Source organism: Pantherophis guttatus, chromosome 2 (assembly GCF_059756535.1).
Source record: "Pantherophis guttatus breed Tessera chromosome 2, ASM5975653v1, whole genome shotgun sequence".
NCBI lineage: Eukaryota > Metazoa > Chordata > Lepidosauria > Squamata > Colubridae > Pantherophis > Pantherophis guttatus.
In genome coordinates, this window is record NC_142064.1 from 120,613,232 (window position 1) to 120,638,574 (window position 25,343).

At 41.1% G+C, this 25,343-nt stretch overlaps 3 protein-coding genes across 6 annotated transcripts in view; 1 reads left to right on the forward strand and 2 right to left on the reverse strand.

Annotated features, from left to right (window-relative positions):
* On the reverse strand, positions 1 to 12,025 carry TIMM17B (translocase of inner mitochondrial membrane 17B). The gene is made up of 6 exons (XM_034434066.3): positions 11,711 to 12,025; positions 6,215 to 6,314; positions 5,375 to 5,438; positions 2,517 to 2,645; positions 2,308 to 2,418; positions 1 to 1,290 (listed from the first exon to the last, which is right to left on the reverse strand). Exons 1-6 carry the CDS (start codon positions 11,734 to 11,736, stop codon positions 1,202 to 1,204), a joined length of 519 nt encoding a protein of 172 aa, XP_034289957.2. The 5' UTR covers positions 11,737 to 12,025; the 3' UTR covers positions 1 to 1,201.
* PQBP1 (polyglutamine binding protein 1) lies at positions 11,908 to 18,883 on the forward strand. 3 transcript variants are annotated; one of them, XM_087886600.1, is made up of 7 exons: positions 11,908 to 13,242; positions 13,687 to 13,797; positions 14,011 to 14,122; positions 15,568 to 15,677; positions 17,047 to 17,157; positions 17,297 to 17,357; positions 18,089 to 18,883. In XM_087886600.1, the coding sequence occupies exons 1-7, from the start codon at positions 13,215 to 13,217 to the stop codon at positions 18,243 to 18,245; spliced, it is 690 nt and encodes a 229-aa protein (XP_087742726.1). In that variant the 5' UTR covers positions 11,908 to 13,214; the 3' UTR covers positions 18,246 to 18,883. The 3 variants fall into 3 exon arrangements, with proteins under 3 accessions (XP_087742726.1, XP_034289956.2, XP_034289955.2); XM_034434065.3 differs by having other exon boundaries at positions 12,249 to 12,451; XM_034434064.3 differs by having other exon boundaries at positions 12,323 to 12,504.
* The window catches only part of SLC35A2 (solute carrier family 35 member A2), a 15,856-nt gene continuing 9,338 nt past the window's right edge, over positions 18,826 to 25,343 (reverse strand). Inside the window, exons 5-6 of one of the 2 annotated variants that reach the window (XM_034434061.3) lie at positions 22,152 to 22,189; positions 18,826 to 20,133 (exon numbers count right to left, since the gene is read on the reverse strand). In XM_034434061.3, coding sequence (XP_034289952.2) covers positions 22,156 to 22,189 — 34 coding nt within the window. In that variant the 3' untranslated portion in view covers positions 18,826 to 20,133; positions 22,152 to 22,155. The remainder of the gene's footprint in view (positions 20,134 to 22,151; positions 22,190 to 25,343) is intronic. The other variant, XM_034434062.3, reaches the window with a different exon arrangement.

Consider the following 25,343-nt stretch of genomic DNA (forward strand, 5'->3'; position numbering starts at 1 on the left):
TTTTGTATTTACATCTGTAATATAATACAGTGTCTTTCTTTACAATGATATTGAAATACAAATTGCCCCACCATTAGGCGATCTTCAAACTGGAGAAAATGGACTACTAGATCTGTAAAATTTTAATGCCATCTTAATAGGCCGTTTGAATTCTGAATGAGGTCCTTAGCCCACAAAGGCCAAGTATGTAAAACTGGAACTAAAACTATATTGCCAAATTAAGAGGTGGTTTGGCTTAGATGGGCAGTGGAGGGAGAGGTAATGTCAATTTAGATCCCAAAAGAGCTTTGGATTGTTTCGTATCTTATAACTATAGCACTGTTTCAATATCCTGGATGGCTTTTTAGGCAACTAAGAGACTGAAGTACCCTCTCTGTTCTGCCAGTCTGTCCTAGTTAGTTCTTCTAAAGATGGAACTGACACAGCATTTTACTGGAATAAAACGTAGTTCTAAGGGAGGCCTACCCAGCCTTTTAAGGTGAGTCAAGGCCACAAACCCTGTTTTGATCCACCATCATTCCCTCTTTGTTTGTTTCTTTAAACCTAAGCAACCAGCAACAACAGTACTATTAAGTGAAGGAAAAGAGTGAGGATTCAGGGTAGCAGCATCTCTTATTCTGGCTCAATAGCATACAGGCATCTGACCTACAATGAAGAGACGTATCACAGGGTATCATCATTGGTAGAGTGGCAGTACTTCCCCTTGTTACAATAACTCTTTCATCCAAGGCTTGGGAAAACACATTCATTGTTTACAGACTTTTAAAAGATAACTTAAGAGGAGTTCCCACCAAACAGAAAAAATTGGAGGAGTCCTTCCATCAGAAAGTCAGGAAAACAGCCCTTTAAAATTTGCCATGGTCAATTAATTGTAATTGCACACCCCAGTTTTTCAGGCAAATATCATCCTAGGATTCCAAGTTCTCCTAATAAGCTTTGGTTCCGTCATTGTATGGAATTAATCCTGGGGCACCTCATTTCATCACTGCAAACTTCTTAACTCCTCATAGAGGTAGATATTATACAGCTCAAACCCCCAACCACGTTTTCCTTGCCCCTCCCCTCTGCTAAAATTAAAAGATAACTCTAAGAACCAAATCCCTTCCATGCTTTGTTTGCACTCTTGGGTGAATGTCTTAGTTTCAAGGGGGAAAATCTTGCTCGATTCTAAAAATAGAAGTGATTCAGGCCCCACATTGGCTCACTGATATTGTCCATAGCCTGCATATCCTGTAGGTGGTGAACCATCTTTCGGAGGCAGTTGACTGGGATCTTCTCCAAAGGGATTGGCTAAGAAGAAAAGAAGGACCCATTAGTGATACATGAAAACACATTCATGATAGGAAGCAGCAGAGGAAAACTTTCTGAAGCAGAAGTAACAATGGTAAAGCTAGGAAGAAAGAAGATGGGGGTTTAAGGGAGAAGTGATTCATTAAATTAAGTGAAAAATCTCAACTTTTACTATTAGAAAATTCAAAAGAGGTTGAAATGTCAATCAGTAAATAAAGAAGAGGAAGGTGCCAGACAGCATGGGAAGAAGTGTAACTCTGGAACACATTTATAGAACCATTAGCAAAATGCCATTGTCATAACAAATTGTGTTAAAATACAGGAGATGGGAGGAGACAGGCATGTAGCATGCTTCCTCCCTATAAAGGCACCAAGATCTGGGATAAGAATAGGGAGAGACATGACAAACAGGAAGAGATGTTTCTTGCACTTTGGGTAACTGCAAAGAAACATCACTTTGGTGTGTGTGTGTGTGTGTGTGTGTGTGTGTGTGGAGAGATTAGAAAAGCCAAAATCTCTTTCACCACAAAGTGGAACTGACTTCACACCACTTCCCCCAGCTCTAGTGCCAATCGGTTCATAAGATTCTCACTAACTTTTATCATTACAAGGTGATAGACAAGGGCAGGTGCGTTAACATCTGGCTCTTTGGCTTTTGAACGACATCTTTCACTGTTGATAATGCTGGCTGAGGCTGCTGGGAATTTAGTTTTCAAATTTATATAGCTGCCCATTTCACTAATCAAGTGACTCTAGGAGGCATGCAACAAAGTGTTTGGAGGGCTGCAGATCATCTAACCGTAAGTAGTAGTATGAAAAAGTATTCCAACTATATTTCCCAGGATGTAATGGCGACTTCTAGCCCTCCATATATTAGTACATTTCAATTCCAGCATTCCTGGAATCAAGGCCAACAACGAGAAGGACTTTTTTTTTGCAACTATATTTGGAGGTCCACAGCTTCCCCCAAATCCCCCCTCCTTCTGGGACCCTTTTATTCTCAGAATTATAACTTACGGTTTTGGAATTGCTGGGCTGTATATCTTGTCAACAAAATGCCAACACCTTCTATCAAGGCAAGCAAGATGCCTCCCATCATAGCAGAGCCTACCATGGCCAACGGCCCACCTAAATGAAAAAGCAGTTAGTAAGCCCCAAGAAAGCAATTATTAGAAAGGATGATAAATGGGTGGTGTGTATTTGAAGAGCTAAGAAACATCACTTACTGCGTGATGCTAATACAGCCCCAGTGAGTGCCCCGCTGGTAATGGAATTCCAAGGATCTTCTTTGCCTCGCATTTTCACCAGACCACAATCAATCGTAGAAAAAAGCCCACCCCACACTGCAAAACTCCCTGGGAAGAGAAAGAGAAAAAGCCTTTGGAGTCACCAGCTGAGGGTTGAATTGTTCGTAACTTGCATCGAAAAAGCCCATTGCCTGATAACTTTATTATAAATACTTGTTGGGTGCACATGAGAATTGGATCAAAACACCCCAGAATCTTAGAAGTTATTGCCAAAGATACTCAGAGCTTCTCAAAAAGGGGCAGCAATTCAGATTCTACCTCCCGAGCAATTGATTTCCAAATTTATCACCTGAACCTTGAAAGACAGAAACAACTTTGCTTTTTTTAAAGTATTTGCAATCTCAATGTTATGTCAATTTCTTGAAAATAGAACCGTATGAATAAACAAGTAGTAAAGCGTAAGAAAATGTAAATGACTTAATTGATTTTTATTGCTTACATTGGTATTTTTAAACACGTGATCTCATTCTACAAACTGTTTCACAGGTATAGGATTCATAATAGCTCACTATAAGTAAGCTATTTAGGACCTCTTTGCAGAGCATGATACCATAGTCTTTTGAGACTGAAGGATGCCAATTATGACTATAAGTAAATAGATCTCATAGCAGCTTACTGCAAGTAATGGTCTCATAGATGCAAGTAATCAAGTCATGTGATTGCAATTTGGGTGCTTGGCAGCCAGTTCACATTTATGACGGATTACAGCATCCTGCAGTCATATGATCATGATCTGCAACCTTTTTTTTTTACTGATTTCCAGCAAAAAATGGCACAAAGCACCCATTGGAGAATCTGGATTTGTTTAACAACCATGTGATTCACTTAACCACCACAGTAATTTACTAATAACCACCATAAACATTGTTGCAAAATAGGATCTGACTTGATTTACAACCACAATTTATGAAAGAAATCCCAGTCCTAATTGTGGCAGTTAGTGGAGGACTACCTATAATATGAACTTAGAAATTAGTATTACAGGTATTCCTTAAGGTAAAATGGAAATTGGGACCAAGATTGCTACTGCTAAATGATGTGGCTGTAAAGCATGATGTCATGTGACCACATCACTTAATAGCAATCCAGGCCAATCCCAGTTGTCATCATAACCCCAAGACACATGGGTCATTAAGTCAGAAGTTAAGGAGTCCCAGGTAAGGAACGTGGACTGGCACAGTGGAGTGGGGTGCCCTAGGAGGCTTGGCACAGACTATAGGTGAATGGTATGTGTTCCAGTGCAGCACAAGTTTATAAAGGCTAAGGAAAGAGCATGTAACGTATGTGCATGTGTGTGAGCGCACAGAGGCCGGGGAAGGAGAGTATTAGTGAGTGCAAGCGGACGGAAGGCATGGTGGTTTGGGGGGTGGGGGAGAGACTTACTTGTGACCTTCCCTGTCAGGTTCCCCATTGACTTTGTATATAGGAAGCTGGCAGAGAAGGTCAACAAGTGATCACGTGCCGCAACCCGTCATAAAATGTGAGGTGGTTGCCAAGCATGTGAATTTTGTTGCAATGACTGGAACTTCAAGGACCTCAAGTATATTCTTTGTCCAGTGTCATTGTAATGTCAAACAATTGCTGAATGAATTAATCCTAGCTTGAGGTCTACCTTTACTTACTTTACTCAAATATTTATAGGACTGCAATGTTCAAGAAGGGAAAAACTAACTTTCCTCAATTTGATGCCTACCAGATATGCTGGACTTCCATGTCCAATATATTAAGCTAGTATGGCTATGCTAGAAATTCTACAAACTGGTCTGAAGGCCACCAAGCTGGAGATGATTTCAGCAAGTAAACATTTCTCAATTAAGTCCCACTTTCCATTGCTTGGAGTGTTTATTTTTAAAATACATACCAGGATTGGGAAAGAACTCCAACCAGGCACTCCACTTTCCACTAATAATGTAAGTTATATAGGAGTTCAAATGCATTCTGGGCTAAGCGAAGCCATCCTTTCTCTGCCTGGTATCCTTTCTTTTCTCTGTCTTTTGCCACCTTCTTCTTTGTCTCATCATAGGCTGGGACAGACAATTCCTACATGATGGCTTGCTGAGAGTTCTGAAACCAGGGTAAGGGCTGCAGGACACCCCCCCCCCCCGCCCGTCACTGGATTAACCAATGTTAATGGATTAACCAAAATTCAAAGTCCATGCCTGTGATATTTAATTTTTCTCCATCTGAACCATCAAAAAATACTTTGTCTGTAGTCTAGAAGACTACAAAGGTCTTTATGTTGCAGAAGATACACTTGCAGAAATGGATAAGCCATTTCTCTCAAATTCTTAGATCATCAGAACATTCTGGAAATAGACTACACAATTTTGTATATCCCTGCCCCAAATTTAAGTTCTCCATTTTTCCCAGACACTTAAATCCTTATAACAAAAAAAATGACATACTATAGGATAGGTCAAGCTGAAACAGACTGATCCAAAGTCACTCCTCTGCTTCAACAGTGTCAGAATTGATTCTGGTTCTCCCTGATCTTTTGCAAGCCCGGCATTGGGGGGCAGGTAGGGCGGGGAAGAGCGGAGGCATGCAAGTGGCAAGCACTTGCATTCATGCATGAAGCTCCATTTGCGTGAATGGAACTTCACCCGCAAGAGCAAGCACCCTCCGCTCGCATGAGTGGAGCTTCGCGCGCGCACTTGCCCATCTCTACAATGGCCTGGTTTTGAACAGGCTATATGACCTAGTATTGGGCCGCAGTCTGGGGGTTGGGGACCCCTGTCTTATGACACTCATTCCCCCTACGAAGCCCTCTATCTTACCTCCAATCTGTGGTGCTCTGATTCTGATAGCATTGATGCTGCCTCTGAATCGATGCCTGACACCCTGAATTTTTTTTTAAAAAAGAAGCAGAAACCCTTTTGGTTAATCAACTCCACACTTAAAGAGGACTCATAATTCAAGCAATGCACACAGAACTCACATTTTAGGATTCAGTGGTTTGCAAAGAAAAATGTATATGTGAACCTCTTTCATTACAGTCAGCCTTTTTAGGCTAGAATCTTTCAGAGGTATTGAATACAAATGCTATCATCCCTAAAAGGTCAGGCAGATGAGAATTGTAACCCAACCCCTAGAGCAGGGGTGTCAAACTCACAGTGTCACGTCGTCACATGACGTATCACAATTTTTTCCCCTTCACTAAACCGGGATGGGTGGGTGGGCGTGGCCAGTGTGTAACACATCTGGCCCGCGGGTCGTGAGTTTGACATCCCTACCTTAGAGGGTATCAAGCTGAGGAAAATGAAAAGCATTTTTGAAACAGGCTTATCAATAATCAAACAATAACAACTGAAATTAAGAATGAACTGTTTGGATGAACAGAGAAAGTCCACGCTCAATCAATAATAAGTAACAAGACTGCAGAACAGTAAGGTTGCATATAGATACAAACAATGGCCATTTTTTTCATATTGTTAAATCATAAAGCAAAATATTTTACATTAAATCTCAGCACTGCCTCTAAATTTATTACAGCAAATGTCACTGAATAAGAATTCTAACTCCACATGCTACATTTCCTCATTACTTGCGCTTAAAGGGAGCAATAGATAATAAAATCAAATTAAATAAAGACTAAAAATAAAATATGTAGAACTCACCACTGGAGCATTGCGAAAGCCTTTAATTGCCTGAAAGACACCCCCGCCAATCATTCCCATAGTAAAGGCACCACCACAGTCATCCACGATCCGCCAGGGGCTGTTAAAATAGAAACAAGTCAGTATAGGCTCTTCACATAGGAGGCTCTGTGTTATGCTAAGAATTTATGTTTAATTAAATACTAAAAGTATTTAAATTTAATTTTTCTGAAGTATTATACTACCCCAATATTATATTGATATGTACAGTGGGGCAAAAAAGTATTTAGTCAGCCACCAATTGTGCAAGTTCTCCCACTTAAAAAGATAAGGGAGGCCTGTAATTGTCATAGGTAGACCTCAACTATGAGAGACAAAATGAGAAAACAAATCCAGACAATCACATTGCCTGATTTGGACAGAATTTATTTGCAAATTATGGTGGAAAATAAGTATTTGGTCAATATCAAAAGTTCATCTCAATACTTTGTTATATATCCTTTGTTGGCAATGACAGAGGTCAAACGTTTTCTGTAAGTCTTCACAAGGTTGGCACATACTGTTGCTGGTATGTTGGCCCATTCCTCCATGCAGATCTCCTCTAGAGCAGTGATGTTTTGGGGCTGTCGCTGGGCAACACAGACTTTCAACTCCCTCCAAAGGTTTTCTATGGGGTTGAGATCTGGAGACTGGCTAGGCCACTCCAGGACCTTGAAATGCTTCTTACGAAGCCACTCCTTCGTTGCCTGGGCGGTGTGTTTGGGATCATTGTCATGCTGAAAGACCCAGCCATGTTTCATCTTCAATGCCCTTGATGATGGAAGGAGGTTTGCACTCAAAATCTCACGATACATGGCCCCATTCATTCTTTCCTGTACACGGATCAGTCGTCCTGGTCCCTTTGCAGAGAAACAGCCCCAAAGCATGATGTTGCCACCCCCATGCTTCACAGTAGGTATGGTGTTCTTTGGATGCAACTCAGCATTCTCTCTCCTCCAAACACAACGAGTTGTGTTTCTACCAAACAGTTCTACTTTGGTTTCATCTGACCATATGACATTCTCCCCATCCTCTTCTGGATCATCCAAATGCTCTCTAGCAAACTTCAGACGGGCCCGGACATGTACTGGCTTAAGCAGGGGGACACGTCTGGCACTGCAGGATGAGTCCCTGGCGGCGTAGTGTGTTACTGATGGTAACCTTTGTTACGTTGGTCCCAGCTCTCTGCAGGTCATTCACTAGGTCCCCCCGTGTAGTTCTGGGATTTTTGCTCACCATTCTTTTGATCATTTTGACCCCACGGGGTGAGATCTTGCGTGGAGCCCCAGATCGAGGGAGGTTATCAGCGATCTTATATGTCTTCCATTTTCTAATTATTGCTCCCACAGTTGATTTCTTCATACCAGGTTGCTTGCCTATTGCAGATTCAGTCTTCCCAGCCTGGTGCAGGTCTACAATTTTGTTTCTGGTGTCCTTCGACAGCTCTTTGGTCTTCACCATAGTGGAGTTTGGAGTGTGACTGTTTGAGGTTGTGGACAGGTGTCTTTTATACTGATAACAAGTTCAAACAGGTGCCATTAATACAGGTAATGAGTGGAGGACAGAGGAGCTCTCAGGAATGCCGTGCGAGACGCAATCAAAACACAGCTACAGCCTTATTCAGCTCTTTTGGCACTTCCTCTTTTGAGAGGAAATTGGCGCTACGTTACACCAAGAATGGGGTGTTTATATAGCCCATCTTTCCATTAACTCATTAGGACCGCGCCCTTGTTTGTTACCACGCCCCTCTTTTAGGGCCGTAGACCGTGCCCTTGTTTATTACCACACCCCTCTTTTAGGGGCGTAATTGGTCTTCAGCGTGTTCTGGAAGGTGCTGCCGCTGTGTCCTCCGGAATGGCCCTAATCCCGTCGCACCCGATGCCACCACCCCACTCCCCGCATACAGCCGCCTTCACCCAGTTCCACCACCACCAAGTATGTATATGTCCCTCGATGCTTTCAGCACGCGTTAGCGATATCGAGCAGGTTGCTAGGCTCAACAGGAGCCTCTTAAAGAAGAAGTTACAGGTCTGTGAGAGACAGAAATCTTGCTTGTTTGTAGGTGACCCAATACTTATTTTTCACCATAATCTGCAAATAAATTCTGTCCAAATCAGACAATGTGATTGTCTGGATTTGTTTTCTCATTTTGTCTCTCATAGTTGAGGTCTACCTATGATGACAATTACAGTGGGAGAACTTGCACAATTGGTGGCTGACTAAATACTTTTTTGCCCAACTGTATTACCGACGTTTTAATATAACAAATGAAAACCGTCGGGACTGGCAGCCAATAAGTGAGCTCCTTTTCACAGTACACACACATACACAAACAAGCACTCAACAATTTACCAGCCTAAGTATAGACAGATACACCAGCTTGGGGAAAAGTGTAGAATAGTTGCAACACCTGCATAGAAACACAAATGATAGTGTATTGAGCTGCTGGCCAGCCCATATAGTACTAGTTCCCTCTCAAAAACCTCACTTCCTTGACAACCAATTCATGTGAATTCTCTGCTTTTATTTATATTTACAAATGTCGATGCATCACATTTCATTTCAAATGTATTAAAAATACATTTTTACTAATTTGCTTGCATGAAATACTTGAAAATATAATTCTTAAAATAAAACTATCAGTGTCAACTCAAAAACATAATGGTTGCATGATTTGTTGTTGGGGTGGCACGCTTTTTTATGGTACAAGGGAACAAAAACACAGGGGTATTTTAGAAGACATTTTATACGAGAGGCTTTGCTATTAAATGGGGAGAAGATTAAAAGACAACATTATTTAAAAATTCCAGTCTGGTTATCAATGACTGAAGCATTTTCATATTCAATAATATTTAGAAAGGAACAAATTATTAGATATAGTAAATTATTGAATGAAAAGGGTGAACTTAAATCTATGCAACAATTAGAAAAACAAGGTATAAAGATGAATTGGTTTTCCTATCTGCAAATACATTCTAGATACGATAAAGATTTTAAGACAGAAGGTTTTTATGATAATTTGACTAATTTAGATAAAATTTTAACAGGTACTGATGAAAACGTAATTTAAAAACTATATGGATATTTATTGGAGGTTAAATTGGAAGAAGAACAAGTTAAAGAAACAATGATTGCTTGGGGGGAAAATTTTGGATGCGGTATTGACTTAGAGAAATGGCAAAAATTGTGGTTGCAAAATTATAAAATGACAATGTCAACTGCATATAAAGAAAATTTGTATAACATGTTTTACAGATGGCATTTACCCCTGACGAGAATAGCCAGAATGTTCAAGAATAAATCTGAAAAATATTGGAAATGTCATCAGATACCGTGTTCATATTACCATATGTGGTGGACGTGTGCAGAAGCCAAAAGATACTGGACTAAAATCCACACATGGTTGGAAAAAATGATAAAAAAGCACATAGATTTTAAACCAGAGATTTTTTTATTGAGGATTATACCTGAAATATATAATAGAGAATTGAGATATCTGATTGTGAATGTATTAACAGTGGCTAGAATTGTGTTTGCTAAAAATTGGAAAAATGAGAAAATACCAATGCAAGATGAAGTTATTAAGAAAATAATAGAATGTGCTGAAATGAGTAAATTGACATTTGAAATTAAAGAACAAGAAGATAAACAATATTATAAGATATGGGATTTATTTTATCAATGGTTAGATAAAAAAATATGGAAATGAAATATGATAAGAGATTTTTATAATATAAGAATTGTAGAACTATATAAAATATAACATAAAGATATATTATTATTGGATCGATTTAGGATGATGAAATGAATGTTATAATATAAATTAACTTAAGTCTTAGAATATTTTGTACAAAATGAAGGAAGAATAGCTATAGTCAAATAAATGATTAATGAGGACAATAATACATAGATATATATTAGATCGATAATATAAGAATTTAGGTAAACTGTACGCTATGAATATGGTGAAGACGCACAAGACTTGTAACCAACCGACACGCTGTGTGTAATTGAAGATAGTTTTATGTTTTTATATGTTTGTTTAAAAATAAAAATATTTTTTTTCAAAAAAGACAAAACACATAATGGTTGCAGAAATTACATGAGGCTGAAAGCACTCTACACGTGATAAAATTACTCGATACAGATATTGACCCACACAAGTGTTTCCTAAACGTTCTAATACACGTTGAAATGCCGCCACAAACATGAAACGTCCCTCTGAATAAAAGACAACTGGGTTGTTAACACCACCACCAACCACAGGAGTTTCTCAACTGAGCCCAAAATTTTTGTTAAGTGAGACATCTGTTAATTGAGTGTTGCCCCATTTTACGACCCTTCTCACCACAGTTGTTAAGCGAATCAGTGCAACCATTAAGTTAGTAACACAGTTAAGTGAACCTGGCTTCCCCATTGACCTTGGCTTGTCAGAAGGTGATCACATGATCCAGGGACAGTGCAACCGCTGTCAATATGAGCCAGTTGCCAAGTGTCTGGATTCTGATCACGTGACCACGGGGATGCCGCAATGGTCGTAAAGTGTGAAAAAGGGTCCCAAGTCACTTTTTTTCACTACCGTTGTAACTTCAAGCGAATTTAATCTGCAAGTTCCTAATTGACACCGACCTGCGAGCCAATAAGCAAAAAGGGAAGATGCTCAAGTACCTACAGCGATCCCAGAGCACTCCACACCAGAAGGCAGCAGAAAAGCAAGTTCGGCAGAGAGATAGACACGGAGCAAGGAAACCCGAGTACCTATACATACTCTCACCTGTTTCATAATATTCACGGGGTGACCTTGGAGCTATCCCCCCCCCCCACCACCTATCATCCTGGCTCGTTTCTTTGTGACTTTTATGCAGTGCTTCTGAACTGCCTCCTGCCCTTGCCGCTTTTGTAACCAGGAAGGGGAGCAAGAAGAGGGAAGAAAAGAAAAAGTATATAAAGAAGCCTAAGTGCCATCGCTAAATAAAAAAAAAAAAAAAAAAAAAAGGCAAGGTGGCCCCAGCCCAGGCTTTTGGTCTGCGGGTTCAATTCCTTTTCTCAGGAATTGACTCACAATCAGGAGGTTGTGAGTTCGATCCTAGGTAGAGGCAGATGTAGGGTCCTCTGCTTGGGCAGGGGGTTGGACTAGATGACCTGCAAGGTCCCTTCCAACTCTGTTAATCTGACCCCGCACAGAGATGGAGGCCGGTTCGTTTTTTCCGCTGACCTTGAGCTACCTCGCAGGGTTGTTGTGATAGGATACAAAAGGGGACTGTCCCTCCCTCCCTCCCTCCCTCCCTCGCAGAGCAGCCGACGGAGGAGAAAGGAAGGGCGAACTATAAAGAAGGAGCCCGGCTACGGCGGGGCTCCCCAAACTTCCCTTTCCCCGCGGCCTCGAAGGAGCTCAAGCCGGCCAGCGAAAGACGCTCGCTCGCTTACGAAGCCGGCCCGAGCCCAGCTTTCCGTCCACCCACCCACCGCCTCGGTTACCAAGGTTCCCGGGCATATTCCTCCATGGCTCCCGGCCTTTAAGCTCGCTGGCCCACGCGAAAAAGGAAGGAGCCTCCGGGCGAGTCACGTGACCAACGCCTATTGGCCGGCGGGTGCACGTGGCCCAAGAGTCGAAAGCGCTCGCGCTTCGGAAGGTAACCGAAGGCCGATCTACGTCACTCGCTGGTTGGTTCCCCAGAAGTGGCAAAGCAACAAAGGGGGCGTGGTTTTCAAACGGTCTGATTATTTGACAACTAAGGAAACACAAGAGGCGGGGGGGAGGAGTTACAACACAGATCGGAACACCGATCGGAATTATCGCGTGTGTCGGGTGCCGCTCTCGTAACTGTAATTTCCCGCCTTCGTGTTTTCCTTCGGCCCAAGGGCGGGTGGGGTCAAAGGATGAGATCGGATCTGTATTTCGTCACTACCGGGGGAGGAGCAAACCAGCTCTTGATAGGGCGCCGACGAGGGTGGGTGGGCCTAATTGAACCTTCTTCCCCGGCGATTGGTCTGTTGGTTTTCATTTAACGATGACGTTTGATGACGTTTGAGGGGGGGGAAAGCGTAGCGTGAGGAATTCTGTTGGGCCGCGGATTGGTGGGCGTGTGTCACGTGCAGGTGGCTCCTTGGAGCAAACGGGAGCTGCTTTGAATCCGGGAACGGGAGGGGCTGTTGAAGGAGAAGCGACGGGGGTTTTCTTGAGCGCGCGGCTGCGTGACTCTCCGGGGCGGTAAGAAGGTGAGGCTGAGAAACTGTAACGGTGTCCACTGAGACCGTTTGCGAGAATTATGGTGAGCCTGAATGAAGAGGGTTTCAAGGATCACTTCTGACACAGAAACAAGGATGATCAATAGAGCTTCGTTGTGCAAATGCCCTAAAACTCATGGAATTTTAGAAGTGGGATAAAATACGTTAAAAATGGAGAGAACTCTCGTATTTGTGTTATAATGAGGACAGAATATAACTTTTTTAAAAGACAAAAAAAAGTCACGGTTAGAGTAAATATGATCGTTTTACAGGTAGTCCTCGATTTATGACCACAAGCGAGCCCCGCATTTCTGTTGAGACGTTTGTTAAGTGAATTTTGCCCCATTTTTTTTTCTCTTGCCTCGGTTGTTAAGTGAATCACTGCAGTTGATGAAGTTAATTACCCCGGTTAAGTGAATCGGGCTTCCCCATTGATTTTGCTTGTCAGGAGGTCGCAAAAGGGGATCGGCGGGATCTTGGGACACAGCAACGGTCATCAATAGGAATCGGTTGCCAAGGATCTGACATTTGATCTCATAATCATGGGGATGCTGGAAAGGTCATAATGGTGAAAAAACAAGTCAGTCACTTTTTTTCAGTGCCATTGTAACTTTGAATGGTCACTAAATGAACTCTTGTAAGTCGAGGACTACATGTATATGGAAAACTCAACCAGCTAGATCAGAGCTGTTGTTCCTCGTGAGAATTCTATGCAATGAGTATTTTGTTTGAACAGTCCTGGCTGTAGACTGACATGGTGTGGCAGCAAATTCATCAGCTTGGTAAGAATTGGATCAGAACATTCCTAATATACAGGCTAAATTTGCAAGATTCTGTTTGCAATACCCAATCTCAATTTTAAAAAATTAGTTGCCTTATGGAGTTGATTTCCTATTCCATTCTTCTAGTGGGGCAGTCACTATCAATTTTATGTCATTCCAAATTCTGATTAAATTGGTGAAAGAGAGTCAAATACGCTTTTAAAGATTTCACTTGATTCTCAGGGAAATGTAAGTAGATAGGAAAAAGAAAAAAAGGTACAAACTACTCCAAAGTGATCCCTGATGGGTTATATCTACCATTAGCCCTAGAAGTTGAATCCCATATATTCTGAGAAATAGTATTAAAGAATTCTGGTATGAAAACTTGCAGAGAGTGTGCCTGTTCTGGAAAGAGCAGTGAAAAGCGCAAAATGTAATGATATTTCTTTCTCTGCTCAAATATAGAAAAGGGATTGGAAAAGCAACATTTGCACATCTGCTCCACTCTGATGCCTCTGCCGGTGGCATTGCAATCCCGCCTAGCCAGGCGAGGCCTGCTAAAGCATGTAGAACCTGGTAAGTACAGGGGAAATTAGGAGGAAGATAACTTGTATAGGCGTCTACAAACCAAGGATGAGCATCAGGGATAGTTCCCAGGAACTAGAGCTGGTTAGTTCCCAAGTCATTTTTGGCTCTCTAAAATTGGTATCCATTCTAGATTGTGCAATTTTGCCACCTGTGGACGCCGTCTTTTTTTTTCAAGCCTGATCCTGTTTCTTTCCACATAAGAGCCAGAAGAGGAAATAATTGCAGAAGATTATGATGATGATCACGTTGATTATGAAGCCACAAGAATGGAGAACCTGCCATCAAACTGGTACAAAGTCATTGACCCTGTTTGGTAAGCATATAGTGAGTGCTCAGTATGTCCTGCTAATGATTTCTATCAGAGTGTTTTTAGCCCGTGCTCACAGGATTCGTACTACTATTCATTGGTGCCCAATCAGGGAGATGTTTCTGGTTCTGTTAGCTCAGGGCTGTCAAACTCCCGGCCTGTAGGCCGGATGCATCATGCGCTGGCCACGCCCACACCCGGTTTAGCAAAGGAGAAAGAAGTCCTGATACGTCATGTGATGTCACCGTGACGACATGAGTTTGACACCCCTGTGTTAGCTGATCTCTGAAAGGAGGAAAGATTTGGTGGTTCTGGAAGGCTACCATGTGCTGCCTAGCCATCACTGAGTTGGCAAAGTTTTTATTATTTTTCATATCTCTGGTCCAGCAGAGTATTATTACTATGACATATGTTTCCAAACCTAGAGACTTGGGGTACATACAGTATGAATATAATAGGATATAAAAGCAAAAATCAATTAATATACAGTGGAAGTAGCTAGATGCCTTTCTGAAAAGTTAAGCTTTTATGGCTCTCTGAAGAACACTGAAAAAAGAAAGTCCAGTCGATATTACCGAGTAAGCTGTTATGTTTACATGATAGATGATGTTTATTAGGTTGGGGGTGGGGGGAAATATTCTGTGTCTGAAAATTTTGATTATGTTATCTAGACTGGAGTCAGAATATTATACCAACTTGTGAATTGTGTTAACCATGATGATGATCATCATGTGTCATGAAGTTGGAGTTGACTCAGTGATCACATAAATAAGTTTTCTCTAGGATAATCTTTCTCCAGCTTGGTCCTTCAGGTTTTCCTGACTGAAGGGTGAATGATGCACCCATTACTGCTGTAAATGAGTCTGGTTCAGCTTGCTGCTGATCATTCTCTGCTTCCTCCCACCTTTGCCAACAGTGTAGACTTTTCAAGAGAGCTAGGCCATTGCATAAGGTGACCAAAATATGATCATTCGTGTGATAAGTGAAAACTCTGAATTGATACGTTATTTGATCCATATGTTTGTTTTCTTAACTATCTATCCTGTTGCTTAAAATTCCAACTGTTGCTTTCATAGCATATCACAGGGAAATCATTGCCTGTGTCATTTTGATCTTTCTAGAATCTGAATATCTTTGATCTTTCTCAGAATCTGAATATCTTCACAGCTATTCTACCAAGCATTAGGCTGCAGCTTATTTCTTGAATGCCTGATAGTAGTTGAAAGCTAGTCCTAAAAGCAACACTCAATTGTGAGCAGGGAATTGTGGAAAAAAACAGTGGGATATCAGTCTAACTAAAATAAAGTCAGTTTTCTGACATTAAATGCCAGTGTTTTTTTGCAAAAAGTATTGAGAATACATTTCAGTGTTTTTGGAGAATGGGAATTTTGGGTTTGGAGCTATTGCTATTGGCTCTAGAAGTAACAAATATAGTTCTCTTTTGCTTGTAGCTGTCTCCCTTATTATTGGAACTTAGAAAGTGATCTGGTTTCATGGCTCTCGCCTAATGATCCCAACTCTGTAGTGACCAAAGCAGCCAAGAAGTTGAAGAACAATTTAGGTAAGAATGTTTTGTTTTATATAGTGTTTTGGGTATAGATCATAATAGGAAAACTATAAATTGGTTTTAAATGAATAGGGGAATTAATCTCTGGAAGCACAGAAAATTTGATCTGGCCTCTGGTGAGAATGAATGTATGCCTAAGGCTACAAAGTGGGGATGGACAACCTATGGCCTCTGAATACCCCTTCTGCGCTGGCATTTTTATTTTGGCTGTTCTTAAACAAAAATGTACAGAAGTAGTAAGTATATACAGGTAGTCCTCAGAGACCACAATTGGAACCAACTCGTTAAATAAAGTGGTTCACTTTGTGGGTCACTAAGTGAAACCATGAGTGTTGGTATGATTCCCCCCTCTATTTTTAAAGGAAAAAGAAACTCTAGATCTCTTTTGGATTGAAACTGAGTGGTGCATTTTTCCATCACTTTGAGGTGGGAAAACATTCAACTGTAATATCAGAAGTAAAAAGCTATCTAATATCTTGAAATATACCAGATTCTCCCACTGTATTTGTTGCCAGCAAAGTGAACCACAGTTTTTCTTTCTTTCTCTCTCTCTCTCCCTCCCTCCCTCCCTCTCTCTCTCTCTCTCCCTCCCTCCCTCCATCAAAACATGGGGACATACAGAAGATATATGCAGTCATGAAGAGAGGTGATAATGGAAGTGTGGGGTTAATTACTAGCAATTTGATTTGGAGTCATTTAACAGATAATACTTGATTTTGTGAAAAAGGATAGCTTCATCTATTCTCTGCCACAGTTGCTTGTTGCATCACAGCAAGTAGTCAGTGGGCAATCTTATATAAAAGGAAATAGTTGATTGTATTTGCAGTGTTCATCAGCAGTGAAAAGCTATTAAAACTGTCTCAATGATCATCTCTCCCTTTCTTTAACAAGGAGCTGTGCATGCTGCTGTTTTGGTACTTAACTTGTTTTGGAGCTGTTAAGGTGGTGTTAGGTGGCCACTGAGTCTGCTGCTTATGGGCAATTCAGTTTTCAAAAATATTTCCAAAGCAGGGGGAATCCATTTACAGGTTGTCCTCATTTAGTGACTGCCTTATTTAGCAACAGCGATGAAAAAGTAACTTTATTACCAGTACTAGCATTTACAACCTTCAGAAGTTTGTAAAGCAAAGGAAAGCTGAAGCAAGATCATACAGAAAGTTGCAGGTTTGTGTAGCAACCACTTAAGCTGTTGGTTCCAATTGTGGTCTCTAGCCAAGGACTACCTGTATATGCTGGAGTCCAGTATCTACTTACATACATTACTGTTTAAGAACAAAAAGAAAAAAGAAAAACGACAGTGCAGAAGAAAAAGGCAAGTGGTAGGCTATCGCAAAACTAAAACTAAAATATTCATCTCCTTTAGATGCTGAAAGCAAAACAGAACGCTTCCATGATAAGATCGAGCGGGAAGAGGTGAAGGAACGTCGCTATCACCGGCGGGAAGAACTGGCCCCCTACCCTAAGAGCAAAAAGGGTAAGAGTAGATGCCCTATCCTGAGCTCCCAAAGGTGCTTTGGCTAGCAGCATACAGTGTCTCCTCCTGGAGGAATGGGTTTCTCTTAGCCCCAAAGTGATTATCAAAGTCTGGCATCCCTCTTGTCTCTCTTCTACAGCAAGCCGAAAGGATGAAGAACTTGATCCCATGGACCCCAGTGCTTACTCAGATGCTCCTCGGTGAGTCTGCTCAGTAGAAAGCTCCCCCTGCTGAAGCCAAGTATCATTGCAGAAAGACGGCTAAATTGGCAGATCAGCAGTTGGCCCTGACAAATGTTTCCAATTTCAGGATTGAAAGAGACAACAGGAAGTAGGTTTTTTTTTTTTTAAAAAAAATTGTGAGTAGCCCCCTGCTGGATCTTAAAGGGATTTCACTAATCAGAAATAATTTTTGAACTATATCTTTCATTGCTCAGATTTGATATATTAGGGCAGTTTTTGTGTGTTCCAGTCGTCTGCTGGAATTATTAATGAGATGCATTCAGGCATTTTAAATTATCCATTCTATATTTTAGACTTTTCTAACATCTGTACATAAATTATGCCAAAGCGTAACTTGTATGATCTATAGGGACTAAAAACTTGCTTTTTCTATGAAAAAAATGGATTATAAGGACATGAAATTCTATCCCTGTAACTACATGATTTCATTTTCTCAGACTTATACCGATCAGATGCTCAAGGGTTGGTGCCATAAGTTGGTGTCTTATGGTGTTCGTGGCATTTTAAAAGTCACCGAGCACTTCGGGCTGCTTTAGGAGCTGAGAACTATGTAGGAGAGTGGGTGCAGCGGGGTAGGACCAAGGCTAGATGAGGTTAGAAAAGAGAGGCAAAGTCAGAAGGGCCAGTGGCAGGATCGGAGAGCAGCCAATGACACCAACCTTGTTTCTGCATCTTTCCTACCTCTCAAGGGGAACCTGGTCCACGGGGCTGCCCAAGCGAAATGAAGCCAAGACTGGTGCAGATACCACAGCTGCTGGCCCACTCTTCCAGCAGCGCCCTTATCCAAGCCCTGGGGCAGTCTTACGTGCGAACGCAGAAGCTTCTCGAGCCAAACAGCAGGACTGAGATGCCCACACCTCCTTTTATCCCTGAATGAATGAATGTTAAGTTCTGAAAGGCTCGCCGCAAGAGCAGGACTCCCTCTGGATGACAGACGGGGCCAGCGGTAGTCTTTCCAAATCTGTACTACAACTCTGGCATGTCAGCGGTAAGAGAGGCTGGTTTTTATGGTTCAGCGGCTTCCGAAAAGCTGCAAAGTTCCCAATATCTTTGGGGCTTTCAGGAGACAGTGTTTCCCCACAGAAGAGGTTTTACGTGTTTGACCTGCTGACTTCTGCAGGGGACAGTCTCCTCGCCAGTCTCCATCTCCTTCTCCCATCCCACTTTGAATTTCTAAAAAAAAAAAAAAGTTGAGAGAAAACCCGCTTCGTTTTTTTCCATATAACAATTTTGATTAGCTTATAATATTTGCATAGCATAAAGAAAAACGTTTGCAGACAGGTTTGTAGCACCTGGTCAGTGAGGACCAGCCAAGGCAAGGAGATGGAAGCCAGCGCACCTTCCCACCCTCTCCTCCCCCAGCTCAGAGTAGCTATAAGACGCACAGCTCTTTGATTCTGCTTAAATGATCAGATGACACCTGGGCTTGCTTGCTTTAGAAATCTGTATTGTTTTTACAAGAATAAATAAAATATACAAAGCTGCCTAGTGAGTATACTTAAAATATAACACATTAGTTCCATACTGCCTTTATAATGCAATTAATACTTGATACGATGCTACAGTTCTGCATGAATATATGGCTGGGGATAGGGAGTAAAAAGAAATACTGTCTCTCCCTTTGTACTGGAGAGGGAAAGGCTCAGTGCACTAAGAGAAACGGAAATGGAAAGCAAGGAGAAGTCAATATGTTGTCTTCTTTTTGGTCTCCGAGGTCTGGATTTGCCCAGGCCAGACTTTTGCCAGCTCAGCTACCAAAAGCAATGTAAAGTGAAGCCATGGAATTTAGACTGGGTTAGTCTCTGCTACACATTCTCAGGTGGAATAGGAGCAAGGTCAAAGTCTTAGACAAGTTACAACTCTTCTGATAATGTCTGTCATTCAGAACAGAATGGTGGTTTGGAATCAATCTCAGTTCACAAGAATCGGGGGCCAAGGGTGGTTCACACATGATTATTTTTTTTCTGAATTCACTCATACTGCCACATAGGACCATTCTGTAATTAGCATGAATGTCACAAGTTTTTGACCTTACAAAATTTGCTGTGTCCCCACCCCAACCCACCTGCATTGTAAACAAAACAGAATTAGGGAAGGAGAAAGAAAAAAGTCCAGGCCTGAAGTTGGTCCTTAGTGTTGCAATTTGTAACAGACTTCCGGCAGAATTTGGCAAACACTAGGAACAAACCTTAGAATTCAAATTGCACACCAGACTACTGAGACAATCAATTAAGGGTATTGCTTCATTTAAAAAAAAAAAATTGGCTCTAATAGCTCCTTTACTCCTCTGGGAAAATATAACTGATCATCTAAATCAGGGGTGTCAAACTTGTGTTGTAATGTGATGTATTGTGACTTTTTTCCCTTTTGCTAAACTGGGCGTGGATGTGGCCAGCGTATGACATATCCGGCCTGCGGGCCACGAGTTTGACAGCCCTGACCTAAATGAACCATTAATTGCTATTGGAGCCCCTATGGTTCAGCTCTGTACTTGAGGCAGATCTTAATGGGAGACCAAGTTTAGCTTGGTAAAGTGCATCAGGCAACCAAAAGGCACATCTGAGATAATGAGTCCCGTCTTTCCTGTGCAGTCAGTGCTGTGAATTGTTCTGCATCTTGTAAGCGCAGGCAGAAGATTTTGTTAATCTAGAAAAGCATCACAGCTGAAATGCTGCTGAAGTCTTCGGTGGCGCTTTCTCTGCTGCTTTAAGAACCTTTTTCTTTAGCTGAGACCCTGGAAAAAAGCAAAAGAATGGTTGAGTTCAGTCAGGCACAGGACCTGGAGATTTTGTCAACTCTTAGGATATCCCATCTGCCACTAAGCAAATTACTTATACTCACTTTCCCCAATCTGGATATTGATTCACTAATCTAGAGGGTACAGGGGAAGGGTGACACTCATATTTTTTTCTTCCTCTGCAAATTATTCCTTGCCAAAATCAGGAAGTCAGATAAAAGAATCTTCATTACTACCCTAGCCTTGGTTACTGAATCCTATGGATTTGAACATGCACGCTACCAATAAACAAGCATGGATAATATGGAACAATATCCCTTCGTGTTTTATAAGTCTTTAATTACAGCATGCAGTAGCCTGACTATAGCTTTCTGAGAAGGCCCTTCAGTTTGATAATGGGATTTGGTGCTCAAACAAAACCAGAACTATATATATTATAACTATATATATTATGTGAGCAAGGTAGGTGGCCCTAAATTGAGAATCCCACCCTTTTAGAATTGCCGTTTTCCAAAAAAATTCAAAACAGCAAGCTTCTAGACCCTATGCTTATGCGGGTGGTTTTAATAATGGCTGGGTTCCCCAATAAAACATGATTTTGGTTTACTGTGTTCTCTGAACACAATCATGGTTTGTGAACAATTTATAACAATGTATTAAAGCAAATCCCACCATGAATAACAACAAACTGCCATTAAAATATTCTCAGTCTATTGGGCCTTGCTGTTACCAATTGAAATTTAATCAAATAATCCCTTTTTCCTAGTCTGCAGATATCAAAAGCATTCTGCAACAGAACGCAATAACAACTGCGGAGTCCTTGGTTGCTCTGTGAGCCTGGTAGCTTTCTTGAAGACGTTTCATTACCAAATTAAGTAACTTCATCAGTGCTGATGAATAAAAAAAAACACATTTAAACTTTGGATATATTAGAAAATGAATTTTGCCTAAAAAGCAAGAAACCACTACATCAGAGGCATATAACTCCCATGATTTCTTGTTTTTGTTTTTTTATATTTGCTTGTTACAGTTTTCCCAAGTTCTTTATACTTACGAGGGCTTCAAAGACATTCAGCTGGGGTACCAAGGATGGGGGTTGTCAGAAGCAAAATAGCAGGCACAGCTGGGAGGATCAAAGTCCTGCCCCTCTTAGGTTCATGTAGAAAGACTGGGGCATGATCACCCAATTGCACTCCCATTTTTACACTGCTGACACCTTGTTGATATCCCTAGGAAAAGATCTCTGATGACTAATTAAGCCATCTAGCAGGATTGGAGAGAATGCCATTGGTTTTTTCTGACTTGAGTTCAGCTCAACTTCTTAGGTGGTTGCTAAGCATGGTACCCTTAGACCCACATGGTAAACTGCCAGAATAGGTAATCTATGGCCTTCCAAACAGCACTGAACAACAACTCCTAGCATCCTTCATTACTAACCAAGCTGGCTGTTAATGTTGGAGTGGCGGGTTGGTAACATCTAGAATACAATATGGGATCAACTCTATTCCTGATAGTACTGCATTTGGATCAGGGAAGGCAACATCAAAGCTCTGTTTATTGGAGAGTTGTCCCCTTCTAGCTAGAGCCACCTAAAGTGGTTGGAGTGAAGTGAGCAAAGAATATGTCTGAATGCTTTCTATGGGAAGATCCCAAATTTAGTAGTTATTCCATTTGCCCACCTAACAGATCATCATATAGATTAGGGGAAACCGCCCATTTGGCAAAGAGGAATCATACGCAGATTCCATGTGCTATAAATAATGGCATATTTTTAAAAGCACATTACAAAGGCTTGCTGGGTTTCAATTACATCCTCAGCCATTTATCCCCAACCAATGGTTTACTCAGTTAATCCAGATTCCTGGATTTGCAGGATGCAATGAATTATAAATGAACTGCTCTATCGGAATTGATACCATAAGCTAGGATAAAACATTTTGTGGTTTGTGGTACGTTGTGTTCTTATTTTAACAAGGTTGCTACGACAATGTTGTCACAGTAACTAGGACACTGACCTATTTAGTACTTCCTCCTTTTGCTCCTTGAGCCAGATCTGCAAATAAGTACAGCCAGAATAAATCATGCCAACAAACAATGTAGTTTGATTTCCCCCACCAAAAAACCCCCAAGATGGGGGAATATTTTGAATTATTTCATAAAACAAACTCCAATTAGAAATTAAACTTATTAGAAGGAAAAGCCCTGCTTTAGCTGCAGTTTTAGGAAACAGTAAAAAAAAAAAAAAGCATTTAAAAATACACATATAACTCATTCCAGGCAGTGTAGAATTGCTTCAGAGTAAGGCATATCATTGAAAAGAAGGACAGGCTCTTGCAATGACATCTAATCTATGACACTATACTATATTTCAGCTGCAGAATCAATACTGTATGCCCAAAGAAACTTGTATCTGTATTTTCCTTTCTCTGCAAGTCACAAAACATTGGGTGTTCCTGACAAACTTTTTTTTAAAAGAGCAATAATTATCTCATATCTAGCAAAGGGGGGGGGGGGAAGAGGATAGTGCCAAAGCAGGAGTTAGCTCCACAGCAGTTGTCTGGGCTGTAGGGCAAGCAAATATCTCAACTTGCATTTGAAATGGACTCCCAAAGTGAGCCTAGAGTTTCCCCCTAGACATTGTGCTAAGACATAATTGTGGCTTTCTTAGTTGGTTAGTGAATCAAATCCATTTCGCTTAATTGATATTCATTAGTTCATTATTAGTCCAACCATGGCTCAGCATTTTGTGCAAAAACTATGTAGGTGTTTATTCAATAAACTCATAGTTAAGCGAACCATGACGACTATTTCTGCCTATGGAAATAGCTACAGAATGCACAATATTAATAGCATTTTGTAGGAGATAACAGCAAACAACTGCTGATGGTTCTAATCTAATTCTAAATTAGTGCTCAAATACGAACCTCCCAAAGCAACAAAAATTCATCAGTACGGTTACAAATCCAGAATGGAGAAGTGGTAAAATCCCCAGGTAGTGAAAATTAATAGTGAAAATTAATCCCCAGGTAGTGAAAATTAATAGTTCCAAGAGAGGCAGGCCTAGAGCTTCCTAAGCGATATGCAGTACTCTATTCATTTGGAGCTACCCAGAAAACAGGCTACTTAAGCCTGTTCGAATCTCATAAGGGTATGGCTAGCTGATGAGAGCTAAATAGCTTGAAATAGACCTATACTAGTCTCCCTTTCTTTGTCGGTAAACATAAGTTCAGCACAAAAAGAGTTTGTTGCAGAAGTGACTGCCTGTGAAGGCTCCTGGAGCGGGATTAAAAGGCAAAAGTGGAAGCAGTATGCTCCATCCCATAATTGCGTGGACCAGGTTGCCTTGATAGGCCGGTCTCACCGGAAAAAAACACTTAGGCTGTAGTTAAGTTCATCTAACTGGATCCTGTAGAGGAGAATCAATCCTGAAGACAAATCTAGCTGCAGTATAGAAATTCCTCTGGTCTGATTTGGCTCAGTGATTCCTAGCTATTCATCCACAGCTCACATCAAATATTTTATCTTACCCTGGGCGGATCCTGCAACTTTTTTTTTTTAAATCAAATGTTCTGAAAGCAATGGTTTAGATCTTCCAAAATGCATCAGTTAAGCAAAATGTGCATAGTTTTGCTTACTTTTAATCTGTATTCATCCTTATGAATAAGTTTCCGGACTTCTTGTGAGATAAGGAAATATTGGAGACCACAGAAAATCCGTTTGATGAATTTTTGAAAATGCCATTTCTTCCTGTTCATTGGCCACTAACATTTCACAGCCATCTCTTTTAAAAGCTTTGAGGACAGTTTTTTTCCAGATCCACTTGGAGATCTCAAGACTGGCCCAGTCCCATGCTACTTACCTACTGCTCTTCCCCACGGAAACCAAGGTTTCAGTCTTTGCTGTTTTACTTTCTACTTTAGTCACGGGGAGGGGAGGATCAATTCAAGGAAGCAAATCTGTCATCTCCAGAATGAGATGGTGCATCAGATCTGGCAGAATGCTACATTGGGCCCCATTCTCGCTGAGCCTCGAGAAGAATGCATCTCACCAATGTGACCCATTTTCATATACTCCAAATCTGGTTCCTTGGAATAAATCATGGGTCAAAGAATAGGAGTAATTATCTATGTTGCTAGGCAGTGCCCACTATGTTTTCCCCCTCCTTCTGCATCCTTAGTAAAACTTCATTAGAACATCTTCTCCTAGGAAGGGTTTCTTAAAAGAAATTAACCAGATTTCCCAGTATCTGGTAATACTTTTCTAAAAAAAAAAAATGCAGCTCACGCATATTAGGGAAATGTTTTACTATCCAGAGAAGTAGGGAGCAAATAAAAAGCAGAACAACAGAACGTCGTGCCTGCAAACAATCTCTGGATCACAACAGCTTAACAATTCTCCTGGGAAAGGAGGCTACTGTAGACTTTAGTGCAAAGTAGGCAAAACTGTATCTTGAATTTCCCCCTAGATTTTGGATTTAACAGTACCCATAATAGGAAATTGCATCTCTCCTGTTTGACTGGGAGGGGAGTCCTACAGTTATGGGGACCCCGTCTTCCACTTTTGGTTTAGATGTCTGAGCCCTGAAGTTCAGATGCATCATCCAAACGCCTGAGGTGGAACTTCTATAGGAGGCGGGTAGAATTGCGAGGAAAGAATTTGCACTAGCAAATCACTTGTGAAAGACAATATTGGATCATAATGCATGTAGACTTTATAAGTACTGTACACACACTTTAGATCAGTCTGAACTGGGAGGTATGTCATCAGTTCCTGACCCTTGAGTTATCGTGTAATTCTAATTTTAACATATTTAACTGTTGGTAAAGTCAAACTCAACTTTAATGATTAGAGAGTGCTGTTTATTCTTAATCAAACGGAAGAGTAAGGCTATGGCTGTTCCTTCTGATAGGGATGTACAGTCTGAGGCCTCGAGGTTGTCAGTGGCCATTTAAAAACTTGAGTGTGGTCCCCAAGAAGCCTTTTAAAAGCTGCCAGACAAGTCAATGGCTTTCTGCATTTCAATATGCCCATCGTGTGCATGTATTTCAGGTACTATTATCTGCAACTTCAATCGTTACATTCCAACTGACTCACAGATATGGGAAAAACACTCCATGCCAGCCTTTTTTATTTGGATGTCCACCAACTGCTTTGAACTACAGTTCCCATCATCAAACAAGCTCTTTGGCCACAGGCTGACTGAGGGG

Coding starts and splice junctions, on each gene's coding strand:
- TIMM17B (XM_034434066.3), bottom strand. CDS start 11,736: ATGGAGGAATATGCCCGGGAACCTTG. Junction 6,315..11,710: donor GAATATGCCCGGGAACCTTG/GTAACCGAGGCG, acceptor CTATTTTAACAG/CCCCTGGCGGATCGTGGATG. Junction 2,419..2,516: donor GGCTGTATTAGCATCACGCA/GTAAGTGATGTT, acceptor TTTTTCATTTAG/GTGGGCCGTTGGCCATGGTA.
- PQBP1 (XM_087886600.1), top strand. CDS start 13,215: ATGGTGTGGCAGCAAATTCATCAGCTTG. Junction 14,123..15,567: donor AAAGTCATTGACCCTGTTTG/GTAAGCATATAG, acceptor TTTTGCTTGTAG/CTGTCTCCCTTATTATTGGA. Junction 15,678..17,046: donor GAAGTTGAAGAACAATTTAG/GTAAGAATGTTT, acceptor CATCTCCTTTAG/ATGCTGAAAGCAAAACAGAA.